Source organism: Lathamus discolor, chromosome 3 (genome assembly GCF_037157495.1).
Source record: "Lathamus discolor isolate bLatDis1 chromosome 3, bLatDis1.hap1, whole genome shotgun sequence".
NCBI classification, from domain to species: domain Eukaryota; kingdom Metazoa; phylum Chordata; class Aves; order Psittaciformes; family Psittacidae; genus Lathamus; species Lathamus discolor.
Genome location: NC_088886.1, coordinates 54,162,616 through 54,187,227, shown reverse-complemented (window position 1 = coordinate 54,187,227; position 24,612 = coordinate 54,162,616). Strand labels below are relative to the sequence as shown.

At 38.3% G+C, this 24,612-nt stretch overlaps 1 protein-coding gene and 1 long non-coding RNA gene across 7 annotated transcripts in view; one reads left to right on the top strand and one right to left on the bottom strand.

Annotated features, from left to right (window-relative positions):
* LOC136012263 (uncharacterized) overlaps window positions 1–22,356 on the bottom strand; it is a 30,447-nt gene extending 8,091 nt beyond the window's left edge. For all 4 annotated transcript variants that reach the window (XR_010611644.1, XR_010611645.1, XR_010611646.1 and 1 more), the window contains exons 1-4: window positions 22,275–22,356; window positions 8,361–8,446; window positions 7,931–8,179; window positions 6,617–6,720 (exon numbers count right to left, since the gene is read on the bottom strand). This is a non-coding gene — a long non-coding RNA (uncharacterized LOC136012263). The remainder of the gene's footprint in view (window positions 1–6,616; window positions 6,721–7,930; window positions 8,180–8,360; window positions 8,447–22,274) is intronic.
* Window positions 1–24,612, top strand: part of NR5A2 (nuclear receptor subfamily 5 group A member 2) — a 96,018-nt gene that overhangs the window by 50,662 nt on the left and 20,744 nt on the right. For all 3 annotated transcript variants that reach the window (XM_065675275.1, XM_065675274.1, XM_065675277.1), the window contains exons 6-7: window positions 2,875–2,994; window positions 15,805–15,952. In XM_065675275.1, the coding sequence (XP_065531347.1) occupies window positions 2,875–2,994; window positions 15,805–15,952 (268 nt within the window). The remainder of the gene's footprint in view (window positions 1–2,874; window positions 2,995–15,804; window positions 15,953–24,612) is intronic.

Genomic DNA, 24,612 nt, shown 5'->3' with positions numbered 1-24,612 from the left:
ACAGACTATGTGCAAAACATTTTTCTTATGATTTTGCCATGTCTTACTGTTCTCACAGCACTGTCTCGGTAATGATATGATAAAGCTTGGGAGGTAAGCTTTGATTGCAGACTAGCTGCTGTCGGGACCTTCAGAAAGACAGACCTGTAAAGCACAGTTTGTTTTCAAAAGCCTGTGGCTAAGACAGATGGGTTAGCTGGAAATATGTCATTTATAATATAATCAAATGCTTGACCTCTTATTCAGGTATTAGTTGTTATGACATGGATGCTGAATGTTTAAACTCTCTCACAGTTTGTTTCATTCAGATGGAAGCTGTGATAGCTTTGTGTGAAATGCTAATTTCGGCTGAAATTACCATACTAGCATGATTTATTTGATTTTTGTAACACCTTGTTGTACAGAGGAGAAAATTATCACAGAGCAGCTTCATGTAATAAGCAAGAGTATTAGAATCTGTAAGTTTTAAATATTTTCTTCAAATAATGCCTTATTTTAAACCTGTAGCAAGTTTGGTTGACACGCTATCAATACGGAAATTTACTGTCCTCTCTTGAGCTAACGAGTCACTTAGTTGAAATGGTTTTGTAGTTAAGTACATGCTGTGGGGACAGAAAGGGATCTTTAATACAGAATCAGCCTTGCTCTGTGATCTGAACAGAAATGAATTATCATGGGCACAGGCAGCATAGGGGTGGAGCAAGGCTGAGTCTGTGACAGCACTAGCTTTACTTTGACTTAGTAATATATCCATTTACAGAGTCTGCACCTCTTTCTTTCCTCCATTGCTATTGCCAATGGATATGTAGCTTGTAGGAGTTATCTGAGCATATACGTACTAAAGGTGACTGTAGGCAGCTGTGATAGAAAGTTATTCTTTATATGGGAAAGCCAAAGCACACAAAGCATTTGAAGTACCAGAATTGAGAGTGTTTGCGCAATACTAATTCGGCCTTTTTGTGTCTATGCGTTAAAAGCTGTTACTAAAAAATGCAGATTTTTTTCTTTTTTTTTTTTAAGAGCAAAGGTGGGATTTTAAAATAAAATTAAAACAAAACCAAACCCCATGAAAATTATATCATCCTGTAGGTAAAGCAGTACTGGAAGTAATGAGTTGCACAGTCTTCCAGCAGAGATACCTGTTGCAGTCATGCAGCAGGCAACAGAAAGAACTAAGGGTCCTAGTGCAGGCTGTGCGGGAGGATGTGATCTGCTGCACACAGGTTCTGCCTTTTTCTCCCCACTGGTTTTCTCCCTTTCTCTCCTGATCTCATTTGCTTGCATAGTCCAGCAAGATGGAATAATTTGAGACAGATACCTGAAGGAAACTGGGACAAGAACAGCTGGGAGAAAACTGTGAATGGAGAGAAAGGAAGTTAAGGAGGCAAACAGACTTTGGTGTTTAAGACATTTATGTCTGAGCTGTATGGCAAGTGACTGGCCAGATGCGGACAATACTAGGTAACCTTCAGAGGTGACACTACAAAAATGCATTAATAACAAATGTGACTTCCTTCTCTACTACACAATCAGGAAACAAGCTTGAAAGAATAAGGTTCAAAAATCCATTAGGTCATAGCTGATAAAATTTGACACCGTCTATTGCATTATCTAATTCAGCTCATGCAAGTTTGCATTATGATGTGGTTTCCTCTACATTATGAAATTTAGTTCTAAAGCAAGTGATATTAGAACTCCTGAAAATCAATTTTAATAGTTCCATGTCCCAGAAATTTAATTTCTCCACTTCAAATGCTCTCCTTGCTAATTTATTATTTAATTGTATAAATTTTAATTTATAGCATTTTTAATCTGTTCAGCAATAGCCATCTATGTAGGTTCTTAGAGGCCTTTTAAATATATACATGTTATGAGCACATCTGCACCAGACACTTAATTGTGGTGAGGTTAATGTATGCATCTCTTAACTCTTTCAGGACACGTCTGAAGTCAAAGACATTGTTTGATTTTAGGAAGAAATCAGTAAGTTCAGTAAGAACAGGTCTAGAGGGTATTGGTGCTTACCATGACTAAAATTCATAGTCTGCCTTCCATGGAAATGGGAGAAAAAATATCACAAATTAGTGGAAACCTTAATTATTTTTCAGTTTTTAAAGGGAATCAAACTGGAGACAACCCAGTTGTAATAGGGTCAGTTTAGTTATATACTTTGTTGGCCTATCATATCTACATCCCAAATAACAGTGCACAAAAACTTAATGTAGATTGCTTGTGCTGAGTGCCCAGTATGTTTCTTCTGTGACCTAATGCATTATATGTATTACTGCTCACTACTGCTTTACCCCACTGGTGACACCTGAAGCTGCTTAACTTCTGTTTATGAAGTTCTCTTCTTTTTTCATAGTACCACCACCATCTCACTTCACTTTTTCCTTTGAAAGGGACCTATCTCTGACATGGACTTGTTGCAACAGTAATGCTCTTAAACCCGCAGATACCTTACTCTTTCCAGAAGCTGATGTACAAGGATAGGGATTATGGGAAATTCCACATTAGCATTATTTCTGTTCTTGTTTTGGGTAAAATAATATCCCATTTCCATGAGCATAGCATAAATACACTGTTCTTACTATTACTTTGCATAACAAAACTGTAGTTCTGCCTTCCTAGAATGTAATCAGCAGTAAATATTCTTTACATTTCGCAGATAAGGGCTTCAAGCAATGCCCTATTTATTCAGCTGAGAATAGCAGTTTTGTGAATTAATAATTTTTGATAGCATTTCTGTTCTCATGGCTTTAACTAGATGAAGGACTGACTCCATGACTTTGACTAGATGAAGAACTGGCTCCACAGTGTGATGTAAGACTTACTCTCTGAGTGATGTCACCAATGTTCGTGTCTGCTTTACAGGTTGATGACCAAATGAAGTTGCTTCAGAACTGCTGGAGTGAACTGTTAATCCTAGATCACATTTACCGGCAAGTGGTACATGGGAAAGAAGGCTCCATCCTTCTTGTTACTGGGCAACAAGTGAGTATGTGGTCTCTGAGAAGTATTGATGGCTTTTCAGTAATCATTTTCAAAATAGCAGGAGTTTAACTAGGTCAGAAGCACTCCTGTGTTCTCAGAGATTCCCCACAAATAATGTAGATAAAATGACTTGTGCACTCTCTTCCTAGTCTGCTGATTACAGTTAAACTTATAAAAGCAGATACAATCATAAGCACTTTGCTTCTCAAATATACTTGTATACCTCAGTGACTGAAAAATAGCAGATGAGAAGTGTTTCTCAATAAGTTGTACTTCTTGGGGGCTAAAATGGTTTCTGACAGCAACAACATTCCCAAACCTTATGTTTTAGGTCTAAGCAATTATAGCTGATTTTCCAATCAGAATTGTGGTTTACTCAAAAGAAACAGTAGCTAGGTCAAAAACTTAGAGAACCTGCAACTACTACCTCAGAAACATCCTGCTTTTAGAGAAACATGCACATGTATGAGAAACTGGGCAGCTGAGACATCTAATCCCCGGAAAACTATTCAGTCCATAGGACATAAAGGCAAGTATTGTCTCAGGAGTGATCCTAAGTATGCAGCCTGCAGTTTCTGCACAGCTTTCCAAGGCTTAATTTTCTTCAGGTGTCAGATGCATAGATCTCCCAAAATGCACGAGCAATAAGGTGGCAAATCCTAGGAAAACTGTGAGAAATCCCAAAGGAAACAGAGAGTTTTTTCTCCCTCATACTTTCCAAAGCACAAAGAACAGGTCAGTAAAATAAGAACCTTACTCCTAAGATTCTTATTCTGATTATAACAGAAAAAAATCCCACAGTATCAAAGAGAAGTAAAGTGTGCCTGTACATTATGTTCCTGATTCAAAGTGAAAACACACAATGGCCCGTGGGTACTTAAGTAGCTGCAGACTGAACCTGCCTCCATTTATACAGACATGGGAAGAAGCTCCTTTTAGTAAGATACTGTCGTGGTTTAAGTGCTGTCGGTAATTCAGTACCACATAGCAGTTCGCTCACTCCCCTCCCCAACCTTCTTCCCCTCACTCCCAGAGGGATGGCAAGGAGAATCAAAAGAATGTAACTCCCACGGGTTGAGATAAGAACAGTCCAGTAACTAAGGTATAACACAAACCACTACTGCTACCACCAATAATAATAATAATGATAAAGGAAATAACAAGGAAAGAGAATGCAACCGCTCACCACCTATCAACCAATAACCAGCCCTACCAAGCAGTGATCTATCCCTTCCGGGATATATGCCCCCAGTTTATATATTGGGCATGATGTGCTATGGTATGAAATACCCCTTTGGCTAGTTTGGGTCAGGTGTCCTGTCTCTGCTTCCTCCCGGCTTCCCCTCCTCCCTGGCAGAGCATGAGACTCAGAAAGTCCTTGGTCAGAGTAAACATTACTTAGCAACTAAAAACATTGTTGTTATCAGCAGTGCTCCCAGGTTGAAAGCCAAAAGCACAGCACTGCACCAGCTACTAAGAAGGAGAAAAATGACTGCTACTACTGACCCAAGACAGATACATAATTTGTGTCCACCTGTCGAGGAATCTACTTACAGCTTTAGTTATAATTTCAAAACTGAAGCTATTTCTTCACACTAAGAACAAGTGTTTCTAAGAATCAGAAGCAGAAATAACTGTTTGCATTCATGTTTAAATGGTGTACAGTAGAAGGAAGAAATGATTGACTTGTCTAAGAAAGGGAGTGGAAAAATTGAAATTCTAGCTATAGAACTTACTTCTGCACCTTTGTGGAAAGTCACTAACCTATCTGAGATAAAGTTGTACTGCCTAATTACATGAGGAAAAACTAGTTGCATTACTCTTCATTTATATTTCTGCTATTTAGAAAAAGACTGATCCCCTTTTCATTTCATCATTTCCAAAACATGCACAATTATTCTGGCAATTATTTTATTTACCACACAGGGTGCTTGCTTTTTCCTTTGTTTATAAAGCTGTAAGTACACTAACAGTTTTGTGTTCCTGAGAGAACTGCTCAATTAGTGTCTCATTTGTTATGTGATTAGCTAGTTTTTAGAGGTACTGAGCACCTAAGGCCCACTGAAACCATTAGAGACATCTAAATACCCTTAAATTCTAGCCATTGTCCCCATTTTTCCACAATAATAATTCTTACCTCATTAGCTACTTTTATCTTTTCTTGCAAAAAAAAAAAAAAGCAGCTGTACATGATCTCAAGGAAAGCAAAGCATTTCATCACTGTTGGACAACAGGTATCAGGATGCTTATTAAATGTACTGCTTGCAAATCATCAGCTGGTTTTGGAAGCTGTGTCTTTCCAGGCAGAATTAAAGTGTCCGACTACATTAAAACCTGGCTAAATTGGACTGATTGCATCCATTTTTGCCCCAGATTTGTCATATCCTCCTTTCAATCCAGTTTCACTTTCCTGTGCCAAAGTCTGTAATTTTGAAGTCAATGCAAGTACCCCCGAGAATCTCCCATCATCTGTATGCCTGTACACCTTGGCTGCTTGGAGGCCAAAGAGCCATATTATAACAACAGCAAACAAGAACACTATAGTTAGTCCCTTTCCTTACGGATGGACTCCTTCCCATTTCCCGCATAACAAAGGCTGGAGTTTTTTTCTCAACTTATATCCAATGCTGGTCACTGTTCTCCTCCTTGAGCCCTGCTGCAAAGCACAGAGTCTCAGATATCTTGCTAGTAAAGACTGAGGCAAAGGCAGCACTAAATACCTCACACTGGTCTGTGTTTGCTGCCACTAAACCAGCTGAATCCAACAGCAGTCCCACGTTTCTCTTGTTCGTCCCCAAAAACAGCAATTTAACAACTCTTGCAAGTCTCAACTCTAGATCAAGACTGTTTTTTTTAACACCATTCCTACATGCCTGGACAGTGTCTCTACAGTTAATTGTTCTCAGTCATTCCTGGTTTCAGCTGCTGTATACTGCGTTTTTGTACTGTAGCTCAGTTGTTAATTACTTGTTTAGCCAAGCTGATCCCATACAACTGCTTCTTTTCTTAAGTGTCAAGATGGACCGCCTTGGCAGCATCAGCTTGGCCTGTTGTCATTCTAAGGCACAACACCAGGTGTATTTATGAAAGGACAATTATGACTGTCCCCTCTGCATTAACTGTAAAATAATTCTGGAAAGCCACACTTCTAGATCCAGACCCTACAAAGAGTCTTTGCTATTGCACTAAATGCTGCATATTTTCTGGTTGCTGTCCTGATCCTCTCAGTTCCTCCAGCAGAGAAGGGAAATTACCATGCCACAGTGTCATAAAAATTAATTGATTAAGGTGTGGAAAGCACTGTGACACTTCTGATGCAAGTGCTGTAGATGGTTTTATTTACTCTTACCGGTAAAGCACTATGAGCAAAATTACAGTCAATCATCTGGCTTTCAAAGATACTAACTCTGAACTGAGCACCTGAGCTAGATAGCCTACTTTATTACCTGAGAGATCATGATTATTGTCACAAGTTAGCAAATTTAAGACCTCAGAAGCCTCACTCTGTGCTTCCCTTAATATATCCCTCCATAAAAGCTACTCATAACACAGTCCTTTTTGCAGCCACAATCAAGGGGGAAGCTATATGTGGTAATCTTACCACCACTTAATTAGAACATACCTTCTTTCTCCACTTCGGCTACACAGCCTCTGTGCCTCAGAGACAAAAGTCAAACTTCATGCAGCTCACCGGGGCCATACCACTGTCAGTTCCATACTAGGTATCTAAAATGGGGAGCTGTTAGAAGTACACTTGATAATTTTCAAACACACTGTCTCAAAACCTGTTGCCTATGGGCATTCCTATCACATTTTCATACATCTGCATTTCCCTCAAGCCATTGGCTTATGAGATTTACCTAGTGTCAATGCACTGTTCCCACTTTGATGGGGAAAAAGTGCAGTCAGCAACAAAGTAGGAAGCATTGGCCCTTGCACAAAAAAGACAGTTTTATTTTATTTTGTTATTTATTTGGTTGGAGTTTCATAACTGAAGCTCTTCTGTGTGTATGTGTTTCAAGAAAACACTGTTTTTCAGATCATTACAATTCCTCAGCAATTCCTCAGAAATAAGTTCTTCCCTATGCTGCACACTTTGTTTTCTGCACTAAGTACTGCCCTTCAGCAGCAGCAATTACCATTTCAAAAGGAAATAAAGTAGCACAAATGCATTTTACAACACTCCACATTTCATAATAGAAAACAGCTAAGAAGTGATTTGCAATGTGATGGTTAATTGTAAATCATTGCCAATATGCTCTCCACATGCCAAGTTTTGTAGGCTTGCCACGTGGCATGTAATTTTAACTCCCATTTCTAATTATAGAACTTGAATTCCTCCAACTTGAGCACTTTGTATCTTCTACAGCAGCAATACAAGCTTCCAAGCTTCCAAGCCAGCTTCCAAGATCCAGCACACACAGCACAGATACTAAAGCTCAGTACAGAATATCATTGTTCCTGCAGCAGTCAACACACAACATATGAATTATAGCCTTGGCTGCCCAGACACAAGCTGCTCATTTTGTTCATGCCTACACCTTTCTCATTGTTGCCAATCTTCCCTCTGCTAAGTTTAGTCAAAGCCTTTTGGATTAAAAAGGCTGTTCAAAAACATGCCTAAGTCTCAGATTTGTTTGAGACTGTTGAAACTACTGATTTAGTTAAAGTCATCACACATATACCTTTCCCCCGGATTTGTATTCTAAAGCATAGCACCAAAGAAGAGCATGAGAGATAACTAAGATCTTGACAGTATTGTGTTTTGAAGCAAATCAAAATTTAACTTCAATTTAGATCAGAACTTTGTGGCTTGGGCCTCTGCCATAGATGGGATACTTTGTAGATCTTTCAGCTGTTCCTTATTGAAAGCTGGTGATGTGTGGCCTGGGGAATTTTCTGTAATTTCAGTGTAATCTATGTTAGACTTACGCACTTGTAAAGAAGGCTTCTAGTATCCTGATGTAGGTGTATTTGCCTTTGGAGAATCTGTTTGTCCAGGGAACTGACTTGCCAGTTCAAGGAAGGATCACCTTGCCACTGAAAAGATTCTCAAGAGGCAGCAGAGCTTCCAAACTGTGGATTACAGATGACTGTATCACAAAGATCACCCTTGCAGAAGAATCACTGCAGAAAGTTATGAGTATTAGTCAAAGGAGTGTCTCTGAAGGACAAGAGAAAGGAGCTGGAAAACAACAGATAAGGAAACAGTGTTTCGTTCATCCTAAGAAACGACTAAAAATATATACAGTATTCATAGGTAGGGAAAGAAAATGGAGAGCTAATGGAATTACATTTTGCAATTTGGGGGGCAGATCTAGAAGTCCTTACATAGGGAAAGAGAGGATTTGATTCAAAGTGGATACAAACGAGGTCAAGCAATCATCATTCTTCTGTTGAGCGGTTCTCTTGTACCCAGGTTTGCACAGTTCCTCACTCCAGTGGTTTCTGTCTGAAGGACAAGAAAACAAAGTTATGCTAAGTTGTTAAAAATGCCTCATGCCTTATGAAGACATTATGCTAGCTGCTTTGGGGAGGCTGAACTAGATGTTTGCAATTAAACTAGGTAAAACACATCAAAATCCAGTTATTAATCAAGAATCGTCCTGTACAGTTTTGCCCAAATATTAAACGTTTTGAGCTATGGACACACCTGTGAACAAACATATCCCAATTTACATTTGCTTTGCTTTGTTGCCACAAAAATATTGTAGCACTATGGTTTCAAGTAGAAAATTCCCATTCCAGTAAAAAGCCATGGAGAGCGCACCCAACATGAATCCTTGCACACCAGAACTGTTCTCTTTCTCACAAGCTGACTCTGTTGTGTTCATAGGAAACACATTTCTTTTGTATTCTGTACACATTGCTCCCATAAAGAGAACAAAAGCTATTTGCCTAGGGTCTGGAAGCATTTCTTCAAGGCTGGTAGTCCTCCACACAAGTGAACTAATTTCTCCATATAAATTCATGTCAAGTCCCGTATTTGATTTTAAGCTTGCTCACATAAAAGACAAGTTGTTCAGAGACCAAACTCAAAGCAGAAAGCACTACATCCATCTGCCCCGACCACCTCTTGGAGTAGTGATACTGATGGCATTCAAGACGAACACATCCGGTCTTCCACTGGTACGAAAGGATTTACAATAGTAAAGTAGAAATTTGTACAAGAGGCTAATAAGGGAACATGAACCTACATGGTCAAAAGCTCCTTAATAAATAGTCTGAGTCAGCACAGCCCTTGTGATGTTACCTAAATATTCACAAAAAATCTCCAGTAACTGTCTGTCTTCCAATGCACTTTATGGCTATTCAAACTCAGCAGTGATTCCATATCATCTCATTTCTACATTAAAAAAAGTGCATTGCACTTTGCTATAGAAATGTATTCAAGGTTACCATGTACTCTAGGTTAGTTATATTCTGCAAATTACTTTAATGTCTTCATAATAATAATTTGAAGAACCCAATAGGCATCATTACTAGAGTGGAAAACTTGAGGGTACTGATTAAAACAGCCATCTGCATAAAACTTAACTATACTTTTATTACTATAGGTTTTATAACATAAATATATCTACTACAAATGAATCTATATTTGATCAACTACAGGGCATAGAATATTTCCAGTCTTGGTGTACTAACAGTTAGACAAAGTAAATGCAGAGCTTTGGAGTGCTACTATTTGCATATTATAGCTAATTAGCAAGCACAATAACATCATCCTAGGGGAAAGGTCCATTGGCAACTTAATTTATTATCTTCTATTATTGTGTACCTGTTAAAATGACAAGCATCTTAAGCTGTATAAGTCATCACAATTTTAATTAATGTATCTAAACCTTCTACAAGCGTACCTGGTGGTTTTGTCCATTCTAAGTCCTCCTCAATTTTTGTATCTAGGCATCTCTTCAAAATGTTTCTCCATTTCTTTTACTTAGAGACATAATACAAATACTGTTTTAAATGCTTTTAATGGAAATATTAATTATATTAAAAGCTCAAAATAAGTTTAATAACCACCATAGTTGCCACTGAAATATATATTTCAGGAAACAGTGGAAAAGTAAATATGTTTGTGATAGTAAGTATATAGTGTGCTGAATATATCCTTCTGAGAGAAAGGCTCATTCACCCACATAACCATATACTAGAGGCAACTCACAGGCTTTCGGCAGGGTCAGGACTTCAAAACCCAGGGCAGGCCATTGTGGATCGCTCTACAGGCTTTCAGTGCAATTAGTAACTGAGGAGGGAGCAGTGAAGGTGCAGCTGGCCAGGGTTGCATGGGGCAGAGCAGGAAGGAGCAGGATGGTCCCTTTGCTGCATCTAGGCACCCACTGCCTTCTTCATGTTTGTGCCCTAAAAATACAGTGATCTAATTTACTAAATTAAATATTAAATCAATCTTTCACTAACTTGAACTACCTTAGTCTGCGAGAACATTTGTTCATTATAAAGGTACTGTATACAGCCACAGCAGGGACTTTATTCCTTACTTGCATAATTCCTGTACTGGCTGAAAGGAATGGCATTCAGTGATAGCCAGTACCTCCTAACAGACATCAACAAGTAAAACTGCTCTAATCCTATATTCTGGAGATTGTTTCAGGCTTGCTGAAGTATTGAAAAGGGATGGGACAGTTCCACACATTTCCACATGCTATATGACCCACTGTCATATCCTAGAAATCAAACACAATTTAATTTAGAAGAAGAAAGGAACCTGATTCCACTGTTGAATGTTAGGCTCTTTTGCAGGCAGAGAGAGGAGCTGATACCAAAGGCAACCACCTGACTCCACCAGAAAGTTTCCATTTGAGCCCAGTGAAACCAGGGATTTGGCTTCAAGAATCATTCATTACCATGACAAATCATTTGCAAAGCAAAAAAGCACAAGTGCTCACTGCATTTCTGGCCTTCAGCTTCAGCATTTATTTAGCCCAGGGTATAGTTTCATATTGTTAAAAAGGTTTGTCTTTTGTTCTGCCTTGAACAGTATCTCACTGTGTTAAATGAAACCTTTGTGTGAGAAAAAACCTGCAGAATTAGTCACTTCCAGTTCTCATACCTCTCTGTTTATCAGTTGAGAAATCCTTCGGTGTCTGAATACCTAAATGCTGCTGAACTCCAAGTACTTTACTATGATATATTGTTTTAAAGTAGTATTTTCATAAACATTCAGCACTGCCCTAACTTGCTTTCACTGACATTAAAGGGATTTAGGCTTTTAAGTCACTCTCAACTGTATCAAGAAAAGGATTTAGAAAAAATACGAAGCATTGCCATGTCTTTCTGCAGTCACAGTTTAAGTTATGACCCTCTTACTAATCCTATCTTCTTTCTTTTCCTTGCTGCTAGTGCCTCTGTACAGCCCTGCCCTCTCACAGAGCCTGCAGTCTCATCCACCCAGCCTGTACCTCTGTAACACAGTGAGCAGGGAAAGCTTGCAGCAAACTAGGTGGCAACTGTAAGAGGTAGCCTTGAGAACTGCTGAGGAGAGAGGCATGACGTGAATGCTGCCTGTCCAGTGGACTTTTGTGTAGTTTTCTATTTGGGGTTCCCAGCTGGAAGTTCCCTCCTAGAGTTAAACACCAATCAAATCCTTCCTTTCCAAACCAAGCCAAAGGTCCCCCTCTTTCTGCCCAATACTCATGATCAAAAGGTATCTATAAGATGCAGATGATTTACATGAAGAAACTTGGTGTTTCTCACTTTCAGAAAGATATCAAATTGCCATGCTATAGCCTTATTTATTTATTTGACTCTAGATTTCCCATACCTCAGTGGTCCCAGCCACGGGCCTGCTGAAGAAATCCTGCCTTGGGCATTTTTGCTGCCTTAGGTAGATGAAAGCCACATAGCCCATAAATCTAAGAACTGCTGTATCATGAGCTGGGGACACAGTTATTTACATCTTTCATGACTTGGGTAGTCCCGGCCATGTCTAGAGGCATTTAGTTTGGCACCTAAAGGCTGTTAGAAGGTGGAGCTGTGAGGACTTTAAGCACCAAATTAGGTGGCAGCAGAGCAGAGGTTTTGAGGAGCTAATTTTAGATTTAGGCACTTCAGCTAGCGAACAGTATACTACAGCACAGCCTGCACTACAGCCTATATAGCAATAGCTGTACTAACCTTAAACATTCCAGTTTAAGCACAATAATGGTGAGAATAGGCAGCAGTGTAAATTATTCAGTGCTGTTCTGTCTGCATTACTTTGGTACCAAGCTAATCTGATTAAGAGTCTATCATTACTATATTCATCATGTGAGATAGCACTGTATACTGGTACACGAGGAATTCACACTTCCATTTGTCTGTGCATCCGTAACTTTATGCCTGTCATTTTACTTCCAAATTAGGTTATGTGGAAGCTTCACCAAAGCTTCTGATTTCAAAATGCCAGTCAACATGCCATCTTCAACATCAGAAACAACTGCGAAATATAATACATTTTATGGAAAGCAAGACTAATTTATTTCAGTTGTGGATTTGATTTAATCAAATCAAATTACTGGTACAATATAAAGTAAATGCTAAGACTTCAGTGTGCAATTAAGCATTTTGCTCAAGAATCAGACTGTTTTAATCTTTGTCCTTGAAAAGTATTTTTAGTCATGAATTAGAGGGTAAAACAATTAATGCACCTTTTAGTATCAATTTCTTCATAGAGAACCAAGCAAGCAGGAGAGCATACTCTTTAATGTGACCATTTTTCAGAATATACATTAACTGACACTTTTTCATGCACAGTTGATTTAGTATAAACTGATTGACACCTTTGGGGGTCATCTTTCCACTGACTTACAAATTTGCTCACTCTCAAAAAAAGCCTCCTGCACACCCCGTATTCTCTAGTTAAAGCTGAAAATTCAACTCATCATATTTACACAATAAAAAAAAAAATCCATTCCGCGTCAGTTTTAATTGCAAATCCTACCCAAGGGACCAATTCTCCTGCTTAGGAGGCAGCCCCATGCCTTCTCCTAGAGAACCAACTGCAGTCAATTATGGTAATGAAATGTCAATAAATATAAAACTTTAATACAGGCTGCTCTTGGTGAGTGGCAGATGAGGACTTGCCTCCCAGACAAATTTGCTGGTACTGCAAATATTAAATGCACCTGAAAGAGTAGCAGGTTGCCTAAGAGCTCTCCAGTAGAGGGATGGTGGGAGATCCAGGCATCTACTGGGTTTTACCATTATGGCATAATCACTGCACTAAAGCCACTGATATTCCTGACATCCAGACATCTTAACTTCTTATTATGAAGTGAGTAGCATATTTCCCCCACAAAATGGAATCTCAGTGAGGGATTTTGAGATTTCCCACCCCGCCCTTAACAATTACAAAAGGGAAATTAAGTTGTGAAAGCTGATATTTTTATGTGACCAGTTTCTTAACACGAATTAGTTGAATCAGTCACTATATTAAACTGCTCTTTGAATAAAGAGTGTTTGAGGTATGTTACTTTTTTTTTTTTTGTTGTTATTTAAGTATATATATATATATATAAAGAAATATGTATAAGTATATAGACAGAGAATTAACAGATTAACTAGGAAGTAGTTTATGAATGATGGTTTGGCTGGGATTTCCAAAGACCGGATCCTACTTTTGTCACAGATTTCTTTTGCCCTGAGTAAGTGATTTAATGTCACTACTTCAGTTTTCCCAGGTGTAAGAGAGAGCAATAAAACCTACCTCACAGGATACTTAAGCATAATCCACTGACTTAATTGAAACATAAGCACAATTTTAATTGCTTTGCAGAGCTGGGGTAGTATCATTCTTAACATCCATACAAAAAGTGTAACTTCAGTTTTCTTATGCAGCTGTCCCGGGAGCACTGAAATTACATATAACTAAAATATCTTATTAAAAGTCAGTAATGTATTGATTATATTAAGGTCATCACTAGGAGAAGTTATATTTAGTTCCCTTCAGTTATCTCTCTGTCTTTCCTGGCTGAAATTTTGTCAGGTTTAAAGTCTTTCAGGTTTGGTTTTTTTTTTCCTTGCCTTACTGCTGTTTATACTTCAAAAAAAAAAAAAATCAGTTCAATAGTTTTAAAATCAAAAAGCATATTTCTAAATATGTGTTCCTTAACAGTCTTTTAAAAAATAGATCTTAGGGGATCAGTGCATAGAAAAGCAAAATTTCACAGTACTAGTCTGTTTTCTCTGGTCATTCTTTATTAACTACCTTATTATAGGAGACCTTAAAGATGGAATTATAGCACTGATACTTTTAAACAAGCCATTAACCCTGAATGTGTACTGACCATTGTGCTTAGTCTTCGTTTAAAGCCAGACTTCACTTACGTGTGCTTACATGGAGTCTGGTTAACAATTTCCTTGTTGTTATAGAGGCTCCTAAAAGAGAAAGGTGTTGGTAATATTAGAGCAGCCAGGCAAGAAAAGGCACTTTGAAAATGTGTCAATAACCAATTTAGGTCTCAGCCAGTTGGCTGAGGTGGTTCATCACAGAAGCGAGCAACACATCTGGCCTTTTCCTTGGGACGGTGGCACTTGCAGGGGATAGCTTGAACTCTGGTGAAAAGAGGGGTAACTGAAGGTATTTCAGGTGGGGAAACTGAAGGTATTTCAGGTGAAGTAACTGCTCTGATCACCCCAGCTCCACGCTGCTGTCGCTGTGCTGGAGCTGCCCAGTCTCACCAGCCATGTCTCTGAGCCAGCTCACCCCAGTCCCTGCCCTTCACCTTCACATCACATCATCCCTGTAAGCTGCCATACCCAAGCACTTCACTGACCACCCTCCCATGACAAAGCACACACATCTTCAGAGTGGCAGAGGCTGGTACAGCCATCTGCATAGAAACATCCCTTAATGGGAATGGCATTAGCCAGAAATTTTTCAGCATACAAGCAGTGGGTAGGATGCCCGAGATTCAAGTCTAGCTGGGTATGTGTCAGCTATGACAGGCTTTAAGCATGCTTTGCTTGTGTATATTAACTTTTCAATGCAGTGTATTAATTCTAGCTTTCTTTTGGATATCTATGCACAAGTATCACTTCATAAAGCTCATAGACAGGTCAGCCTCCCCCTGAGAACAAATGAGCGCATGACTTGGGCAGCAGACCCCCAGAGAAAGCAGTTCCGTGTGCTGCGGTTGCTGCTCGGGACAAGGCAAGTGCAGCTGGCCTGCGTCAGGCACCTGCCTGCTCTTTCTCTGCTAGCATGGAAGGACATGCCAGAACAAGTCCATTGGAACCAACTCCAGTGAATACCAGGATTTTGTGTAGCTAAGGAGAACAGAAACTACCCACACAATGCCTCTTTCCTGTGGGAATACACCGACATTTCTAGGCTTGAATAGATGTTTCTGGCCAAGTTATGGACACTGGACCGTTTCTCATGAATACAGTTATGTCCCTCTGGACTAATATACCCAGTGTAGACGCAAAGCTCACTTCATCAGTATTTCTTCGTAAGATCATACAATTACAATGAGAACAAGAGACATCAAATGAATAAAACAAACAGGTATGGGGACAGCTACCGTGTCATATGCAGTTCTCATATAGAAAGCTTCTAAAAAAAGCTAATACAGACAAACCAGCATTGACAGTGGTGTAACATACCATTAAGATATGTGGTTTAATAATATTTTCAGTACATACCATTGTGCTACAGTTTATGTATAAAATCATCTTGACTTAATAACATCATTATATTGAGAATGATTCTTTTATCCAGGAGTCTCCTGGTTGTATGTAACGGATGGAAACATCCAAAAGTGGTTCTGTGGGTATGACAACAAACATAAATACAATTCTCTTTTACAGGTGGATTATTCCATAATAGCATCCCAAGCTGGAGCCACCCTCAACAATCTTATGAGCCATGCACAAGAGCTAGTAGCAAAGCTTCGCTCCCTGCAGTTTGATCAACGAGAATTTGTATGTCTCAAATTCCTGGTGCTGTTTAGTTTAGGTAGGTACGCTCTACTCTTCATACTTGAAAGTGTTATTATTTTTTCTAAAAACATTTATAATATTTTTCTTTTCTATTTTTTTCCTGAAAAACACAATTTTGGAAGCTATTTCATGAGGTTCAGAGTAATCTGAGGATTATGTTTTAATTATCATTTGAATAACGATTAAAAGTGGAAATTACTCCTAAAACCTAGAGAGTTTCATAGAGTATTACACGCTTTCTGTATTTCTGTATGTGATTTCTGAATATTCCAGAACAAGAAAAAATTCTATTAGAAATTTTAGAGAACAGGGGAAAATACAGATTGCCATGTTTCCCTGTGATAATGAATATAGTTATGTAAAGCAGATGGAGTGGGGATATGGTTGAAATACCCCTCTTTTTCAGCAGCATCTGTGGTAAGTATAAACAATCTTCTTTGCATATGATGGCTGTCACATCATAACCCATAAATCAGGAATGTATCTCATAGGTTTTTAAAAGTGAAAGGAACTCTAAAAGTGAAAATTAATGATAATAGCTTCATGACAGATCTAGCTAGGAAATAACCTTTAAAGGGGAGATTGGTTTGTACTAGTGGAGAGGACAGAATGGGAGATACCTATGCAAGACAAATTAGTTAAACCAGTGCCCTCCAATGAATCAGTCAAGAAAAATCACCCGTGTCAGGAACAAAAAACGGCTTAAGGAGACAGATTCCTATTGACTTCATAGGAATAGATTTTTCTGCTTGTCCTCTGTTTCACGTTTGCACTTTGTTGACTTAAAACTGGTCTAAATAAACTTTGGCCAAGGGAATTTTTATTTACTGGCAGGTAGTTCAAAGGAGAGACTTAAAAACATAAATGAGGTCAGATCCAGTCTGATCACCCCCATAGCCAAAACTCCTGTTTTACTCGAAAGGTATTTTGTCTACAAAGAGAGTGATAAGCTGAGCCAAGCACAAGAATGAAAGAAATATCAGCAGTGCTGACATTTAGTAATGTTTTTCTTTCATTTTTCAGTTTCTAAAAAAATATTCAGTAAAGGAATAAAATTCTATAAATTAATTACTGTAATACAATTGCAATTAGACTCAAGGCAACAGTTTTGGTTACACTGTAGCACATCAGTTTCTTTCTTAAATATGTCCCTCCATGTGGTGTTTCTAGAATTTGGACCTTCTTTGGTTTTGCTCTCTTTAAATACAAGAAGCATTAAAGATCAACACTTCAGAGGCATAGAACACAGAACCTGTAGGGGAAAAAAAGAACTCTTTTTAAAGACACAACAGTGCCAACAAAATTGACTGTTATGAAGTATGTACAATCTGAAACCTAGGAAGAGATGATGGATTTCTCTGCTAACTATTAACATTTTGTATTCAGGGCTTCATTGCTTTCTGTCTCTTAGATTCAGAGAAGGAAAAGCAAGCCATCCTTTGCAGAAAACATGTTTTATGAATTAATCTGATGAATAGCAAGAATTCCAATTTCCTAATTCCTAATAAGTAGGTTTTTCAGTCATTAAGCATCAGCACAGAAATATCTAAAGAGCCTGCAGCTTTCCTCTGAGAAAATATTTAGAGAATTCATCCCCATACCATAATATTTTAAATTAGCTGAATAAGTGAAGTGCATTTGGAAAATTCTCAATTTTAGGTGGCCTTTTTGTTTGATGGCTTTTATCAGCTCTTCTAGTACTTTGCAGTGATTTAGGAATTGTTCTTGCACCTTTAGCTCTTCCAATTCTGTCAGGGAGTGTGCTCGGCTTCTGATGCAGTTGGGCAGGAATACCTCGCAAGCATGCACCCAGCCAGGTTATCCAGTTTTAATCTCATTTATGCTACTATAAAAGCGGCTAATTCTGCTGCCAGTAGGACCCTTGTAGTCACATCACTTGCATATAAAAGTTGATGTAACTAAGAAAGCTTCAACACCTTTGAAACCAATTAATTCATTATTTAGAGCTACATGTTATTCTGCAGAGACTAAAATGTAAAGATGTTACCACTTAATCCACAGGACAGAGGCAGATATTTAATAAGAATGATGACAAAACTGAAATGAAAAACACAGATACCCTTTCCAGCCAAGTACTTAAGTTTGCACCCAAAAGTATGAATGAAGCATCAGGCTGAAGTTAGTATGATGCCTCACATCCTAAAAATGAGTCAGGTTTTTGAAGACAGTGAAGCACAAAACAACACTGGCAGGCATTCGGTAGGGCTCTCAAACCTAAATAAGCATCAAATTCTGCATCAGTAACTCGGTGCAATTATTGCACCTAGGTATCTAAGTATTTGACACATATCTACATTTCTTAAGCATCTCAAAAGAAAACTGGTCTTCATGCCAAAATTATATTACTTAATCAAAATATTTCAAAACCTTCATCTGGCTCTTGCTGGAAATCTGGTCCCGTAACGTTTAATGGAATAAAAAGCACTTCAATACATAGCAGCCTTTTGACATATCTAAGGATGTTCACGCCAGTGTTAACCAAACCAATAAAAACCTATTGTTCTTTAGTATAGTGCTTGGATGAAAAATAAATGTCTAATGTAAAACCTTTCACAGGCAACACAATGTCAATAATCTGCAGAATTAATTTCTTGAGAAGAAGCTGTTTGTTTTTTATAACTGTATAGATACAAGGCTGCCTTGTAAAGCTGTTTGTTATTCATGGCTGTACCATATTGTCTGTCTCTTCACAAGATGGCAATCTCCTTCAGGGCAAAGAACTTCGCCTCTCTCTTTTTTCCTGACATTTCAGAAGTGATTATCACAGTAAACTAACAGTAAAATAGTGTTCAAAACACAAACCACTTACAATAATTTTTCAAAACAGAATTAAATCATAAGTTTTGCTTTCTAGATTTTAAATGAGACAGGTAATTGTTTGTTATCTCCTCGTCAGAGGTTCCAAAGGGTTTAAACAGGAAAACGCTTTTGATTGATGGTATCATTAAAGAAGACTCTGTGGAAGCTTAGAAAGATGCATATTTATTGTAGTCTTTGGAGCTAGCAGTGAACAGCTCTTCCTGCAGTCAAACTGCAGATACTCACCCACACCAGTGAGTGATACACCCAGGCACAGGAGCTCAGCTCCTTTCTCCAGTGGGCAACCTAGTGTGTTTAGTCTGACTAATACTGCCAAGTATATAATGGTACAGGTGACTCAGCAATTATTCAATAAGCCAGAAAAGCTTGGTAACTAGTTTCTTACCTGTGACAACTTTAGTTTAGTTCTATATAGTATTACTATATGTAGTATTATGTAACTTTTAAATTCCCTCCATCGGTTATAAAAAACAAATGTCTTTATGCCTAGGTAGTTCTTACCTCTCTGTATATAAGCCGTCTTTACTGTCCACAGATCTTCATACTTCAGTGATTGTCTATCACTAGTGGTTCCTTATGCCATCCTTCAGTCCAGTCACTATCAGACTTTGGAGAGGAGCAAGTCCATCACACCTATTCCTCTCAGCAGATAGATAACCATTTCATCTGAATCAGTCCTTCAGCATTTGTGCTCCCACAGGTTAAAAAGCCAGAAAACAAATCAGTCCTTATACCCAGCACAGTCATCATGATCACACTGGAGTTTATCATCCTGTGTGTGGTTCAGACTCAGCTGTATTTTAGATTAACAAGAGCCTTGATTCATAAGGACATTAAAGCACAAGCAGAGACCCCTTCCTTCACAGCTTCCCTCCACCATCACTGGTCAGTCACTCTGTCAAGACATTGAAAGTCTGGTGTAATTTAAAGTCCATCACGTTACTTTGATCTGCTTACATAATCTACTGCATTAGTCCATCAGGGCTCTCTTAAAGAATCACAGACTTCCCGTAAGTCAGCCCTCTGTGGCAATTCCCTTAGTGCCTACCTCCTCACTGCATATAAACAAACATGTTGCTTTCCTCTCTTACTGCACACACCAACAACATTACACAACTAAACCAGTCTAATTGATGCCTGAGATCACAGTAAATCAAACAGAAACAGATACCATGATCGAAATTGCCCTTCACAGTTTTTGGTTGTTTAGCCTGGTATAACTGCTAAAGCATTTTCGAGTCACTTTTTGCCCTGCTTGATCTCTGATGGACATGTCTGAATTCTGTACCAATATCTGTCTTTGCTGCAAATGGTACACTAGATGCTGATTGAATGTTTTATTTGAAGATGAGCTGGACTGCCGAAGCTGAGGCATTTTATTGGAAAGGAGCAATCCATCTACCAGCATGATTTATTTGAAAGAAGTCTTCTGTTTAGGTGGCCTAGAAATAGCAATTTCTGTTATCAATCTCCATTTCAATTATCTTGAGCTATTATCTTGCTTTGAACTGAATCAGGACACCAGTTCTGACGGCAATTATCCTTGCTTACCTTTACTTTGACCTAGGTTTACATCATATTTGCAAACCCCAAAATGTGTCTTCTGGGGCATTATTCCTGTGTTTTCACTTGTAGAAATGTTCCCCCCTTAATTCTAACTAAAAGAATGAATCACAGAATCATTATAAAATGGTTTGTGTTCTAAGCGACCTTAAGGATCATCTACTTCCAAGCCCCCTGCCATGGGACAGGACACCTTCCGTTAGACCAGGTTGCTCAAAGCTCTGTGCAACCTGGCCTGAATGAAGGTAATCAGCATGCCAAAACACAATTTAGCTCAGATATATCAGACATTTTTTCCCCCACAATCTGAAGATATACGAATAGAAATATCAGTAGCTCAACAGATATGTAAACCTGGATTTTCTTGACTACTGAGTTGCATTTGGCAGTTTTTCAAGCAAAAAGAAACATGACAGAGCCATGACAATTCAACAACTGTAATAACACAGTTGATGGAAAGATACCGGCCAGGCATATGTTGCAAAACTGTGAAATAAAGAAAACTTTAACAGGTTGGAGTGTTAAACTTATTTTTAATGCTGCTTTATGAACTCATGTTCAAAATATGGAAAGAGCACATCTGAGAAAGATGCTGGTCACACAGCTGTATAACTGTTCATCAAATTTACCACTTAATGAAAATAAACTTATCTGGCTTTCCCAAAGCTAGCCAAATTGAGAATAATGCAATTTCTTTACCTTAATCCCAGAGTAATAATACACCTATTTTTTCTATAGCATATAACCAGTATAGGCCACAGTACACGTTATCACAAAGTAGTTTTAAAAATAAATACAAATTGTCTCTTTGTCTTAATGACTGCTGGTTTGAATTGAGAAACACTACAGATAGAAAAAGTAAATGTGTCAGTTTATCACCCTTTTTGAATTTTCACTACCAAATTTGACATTAGCTTGGAAATCCTTTGTCATAAAGCAAAATTAGAAATCAAAAACCAAACAAAAACTATCAACAAAACCAAACTCCCCCCAGATGTGCTGTTAAATTCTCTAATTCTGGAACTGAAATGGATTGGCATGCTCCACTGGGCTGAAATCTTGGCCTCACTAAAGACAAAGAGAATTCTAGACTGTTTCTACTGGAGCCAAAATTTGTCTCACTGTTTCTTTTATTTGCTTCTTATCACAGAATAAAGTTCAGATCATTTTTTCAGCAATTAAATGTGCTAATGACTACATGTAAATGATGCTTGAAGAATCAAATGAGTACCTTACACAGGGTGCTTTCTATCATCTTCTGACACAACAGATCTCTTCATTTTACCATCCCCTAGCTTTACAGACTGGTCACTTAACCTGAAATCAGCCATTGTTTTCTCTTTATCAAAACTTCCCATTTGTCCTGCTAGTTTTTATTATCTGAACTCAGCAAGGATGATTTGTCAAATCTCCCTTCAGAGCACTTTGTAAAGTGAAATGCCAATAGGAAGAAAGTTAGACATCATTTGACCCATGTCCAGGCACTTGTCTGCCTGTGGAGCTAAATGCTAGACTAGGCAGCAGCTGACTAGTACTGCTCCCTTATCATTGTCAGGACATAGATAAACGTACTTCATTTAAGAAATGAAGGCTTTATCAATGTACAAATAATTGCAGAGCCACTATTGATCCCACATCTCACTTAACATGAGACAAGAGAGTCCTGTAGAAATGGTAAACATTTAATCTCCCTGGATGGAAAAAAATGGGCTCTTGCTTAAGCAACAAGAAATAAAAAAGCAACCCAGTTTTGAAACCACAGCCGTACTTAAGGGTTCAGCAGAAATCCATCTAGATCTGCAACACTCCATTCCAATTTCTCTTAAATGAGAGGAATATTAGCAAATTAATCTTTCCTTGCTTTTAGACTTCCTAAAATGTCAGAGCTCACCGCTTGCAGGACTTGAAGGAGTTCTCTTCTATCAAACACTCACCGAAGGAGCAGCAGCACAAAGCCAGCCTGTGCTCTGTTTCACCTGGTTTCAGTAACTCACATCAATGCAGTTATGCAACATTCTGGAGCTAAAGGGGAAAAAAAGTTAAATTAGCTATTGTACTTTTTAATATACTTCATATAACTTCATTGGTCTATTACATTTACAGACTCTCTGCCTCAGTGAGCTTGCAATCTAAATAGAAAAGATAAGAAAAGCAGCAGCAAATCATGATGAAACATCAGGCTGTACACATCTTCTCTTCAGTTTTTGCTGAGGGTTCAATCTGGGGCATTGTATATTCCGACAGGAAAATGAGTATACAAGCGTCAATGGGAAGTAATATAACAAAGACTATTGATTAAGTTTTTGTAGTAGTCATGATGTTGAAGGGCACACAACAGAAAGGAGAATGAAATGAAGGAACTAGTGAGGCAGGACGTTTTATCAGACCAAAAAGAAAACAGAACAAGACTGGAAAATTAGAAAAGAGACAATGCATGCAGGATTAGAGATGGCTAAGTGCAGTACAGACGTAAAGGCATAACCTAGCAAATTTTGGCATGTAGCTCTCTATTGCAGCCATCCTAATAATGATGTTATCCTTTCAACAAATACAGATCTGCCTTTCACACTCTGTTTAATAAGGCCGAGACTACACTAGCTTTTCAAAACACAGTCCACAAAACATGGAAACTTACTAAGAACAAGAATTGGCCAAAAATCTTCTGCATCCTGGCACCATTCTGATATTTTAGTATCAGAACAAAACTAATTTAGTTAGTAGGTGACTGGCTCAAAATGAAAAAATTCATTCTTCAACACAGCATATTATCCAGCTCTGGCACTCCTTGCTCCAAGATGTAGAGGATGCTGGAAGTTTTCATAGTTACAAAAGTCACCTGGAGAATTTAACAGAGGGAAAACCCACTGAAAGCTATGAAATATAAAAAATGCTGCTCCTGGCTGTTGGTAATTTCCAGCTACTGGAGCCTGAGCAACTGCTCCTGGGAGGTATCACTCCATGCTTTTCTTCTTCTTACATTGTTCCCTAGGACATCTGCTCTTGGTCACTGCCAAAGGTAGGACAGTGGTCTAGATGATCCAGAGTGCCGGCACAGCATTTCCCATACTCTTGCTGGGTAGGTGCAAGCCATGTGTAGTTTTCAGAGATGCTGTTCTCCTTCCTGTAAAGTGGGCCTGGTCGTTATCTGGCAAGACACCAAGAAGCTCACAGATAACACTAATTTGTCTTCACAAAGCACCTTCTATCCCAGGATCTGAAGTAGGTGCTGTGAATTTGAAGCAAAAATTATCACATGGCAGTCTTCCTTGGCAAGCCAATGCAAGCCAGCCACGGAGCACTTATCCAGTGATGGACTTGCCATCACAAATGTGTTGACTGCTCACTCACACTGCCAAAGAGTACTTAGGGTTCAATGCAGTGTTCTTCAAAAGTGTTCACTCTGTCCATTTTTATTTTTTGCAGTTTTTAAATATAGAACTACTTTTACATCTTCTTTTATATGTATGTTATTTATAATTCATATATATATATGGGCTGTTGTTATAAGGTGGTTTTATTAAATCAGTTTTCTTATATCCATCCATTCTGTTACCCAAATGTAAGATATTGTACAGGGTAAATACCAGTGAGTAGTCAAGGGGTTCTATTCAACCAGGGCTTTCAGGCTTCCCCACATTACATGTGAATTTAGAAAAATACTTACTGCACACTTGTCAAATCCAGTCTCATATCTCAACCCTACAGCAAGAATACGAGTATAATATTGGCAAAGAAAAATTTCCTAAACTTTATGTAATCATTTGAAATTCAGGAAGGATTGATTAGTATTCAGGAGATGTGACTGCTCAATATTTATACCATAGAGACTTGGCAGAAGCAAATAATAGTACATAAAGCTGATGCTTGTCTTAATTAAATGCAGTATAATAGGTGTTACGGATTTTTTTTCTTAGTGAAGAGAGCAGTTTAGCAATGACCAGTTATAACTCATTCTGAAGTTCAGAGTTTAAAACTAATCAATACATATTTATAACAAGGGAGGGACTGAATACAATTTATTATTAGCTGACAGCTGACTAATAGATAAAGCCAAGATTTATGTAAGTATGCTTTTCCACATACTGATTTCTAACAAAATATTTGCCCCCTTGGATTCTTGATTATTTTTTGCTGCACTAACAATATTTCAAATAGACTTTTTGAAATGAACATCTGATCTGCAGATAGGCTGGGAATGAAATCAGAGAAGGTAGAATGAGACCCCTAGCTGGGATGATCCTTTCACTGTGACAAACTTATTAATAGTAACAT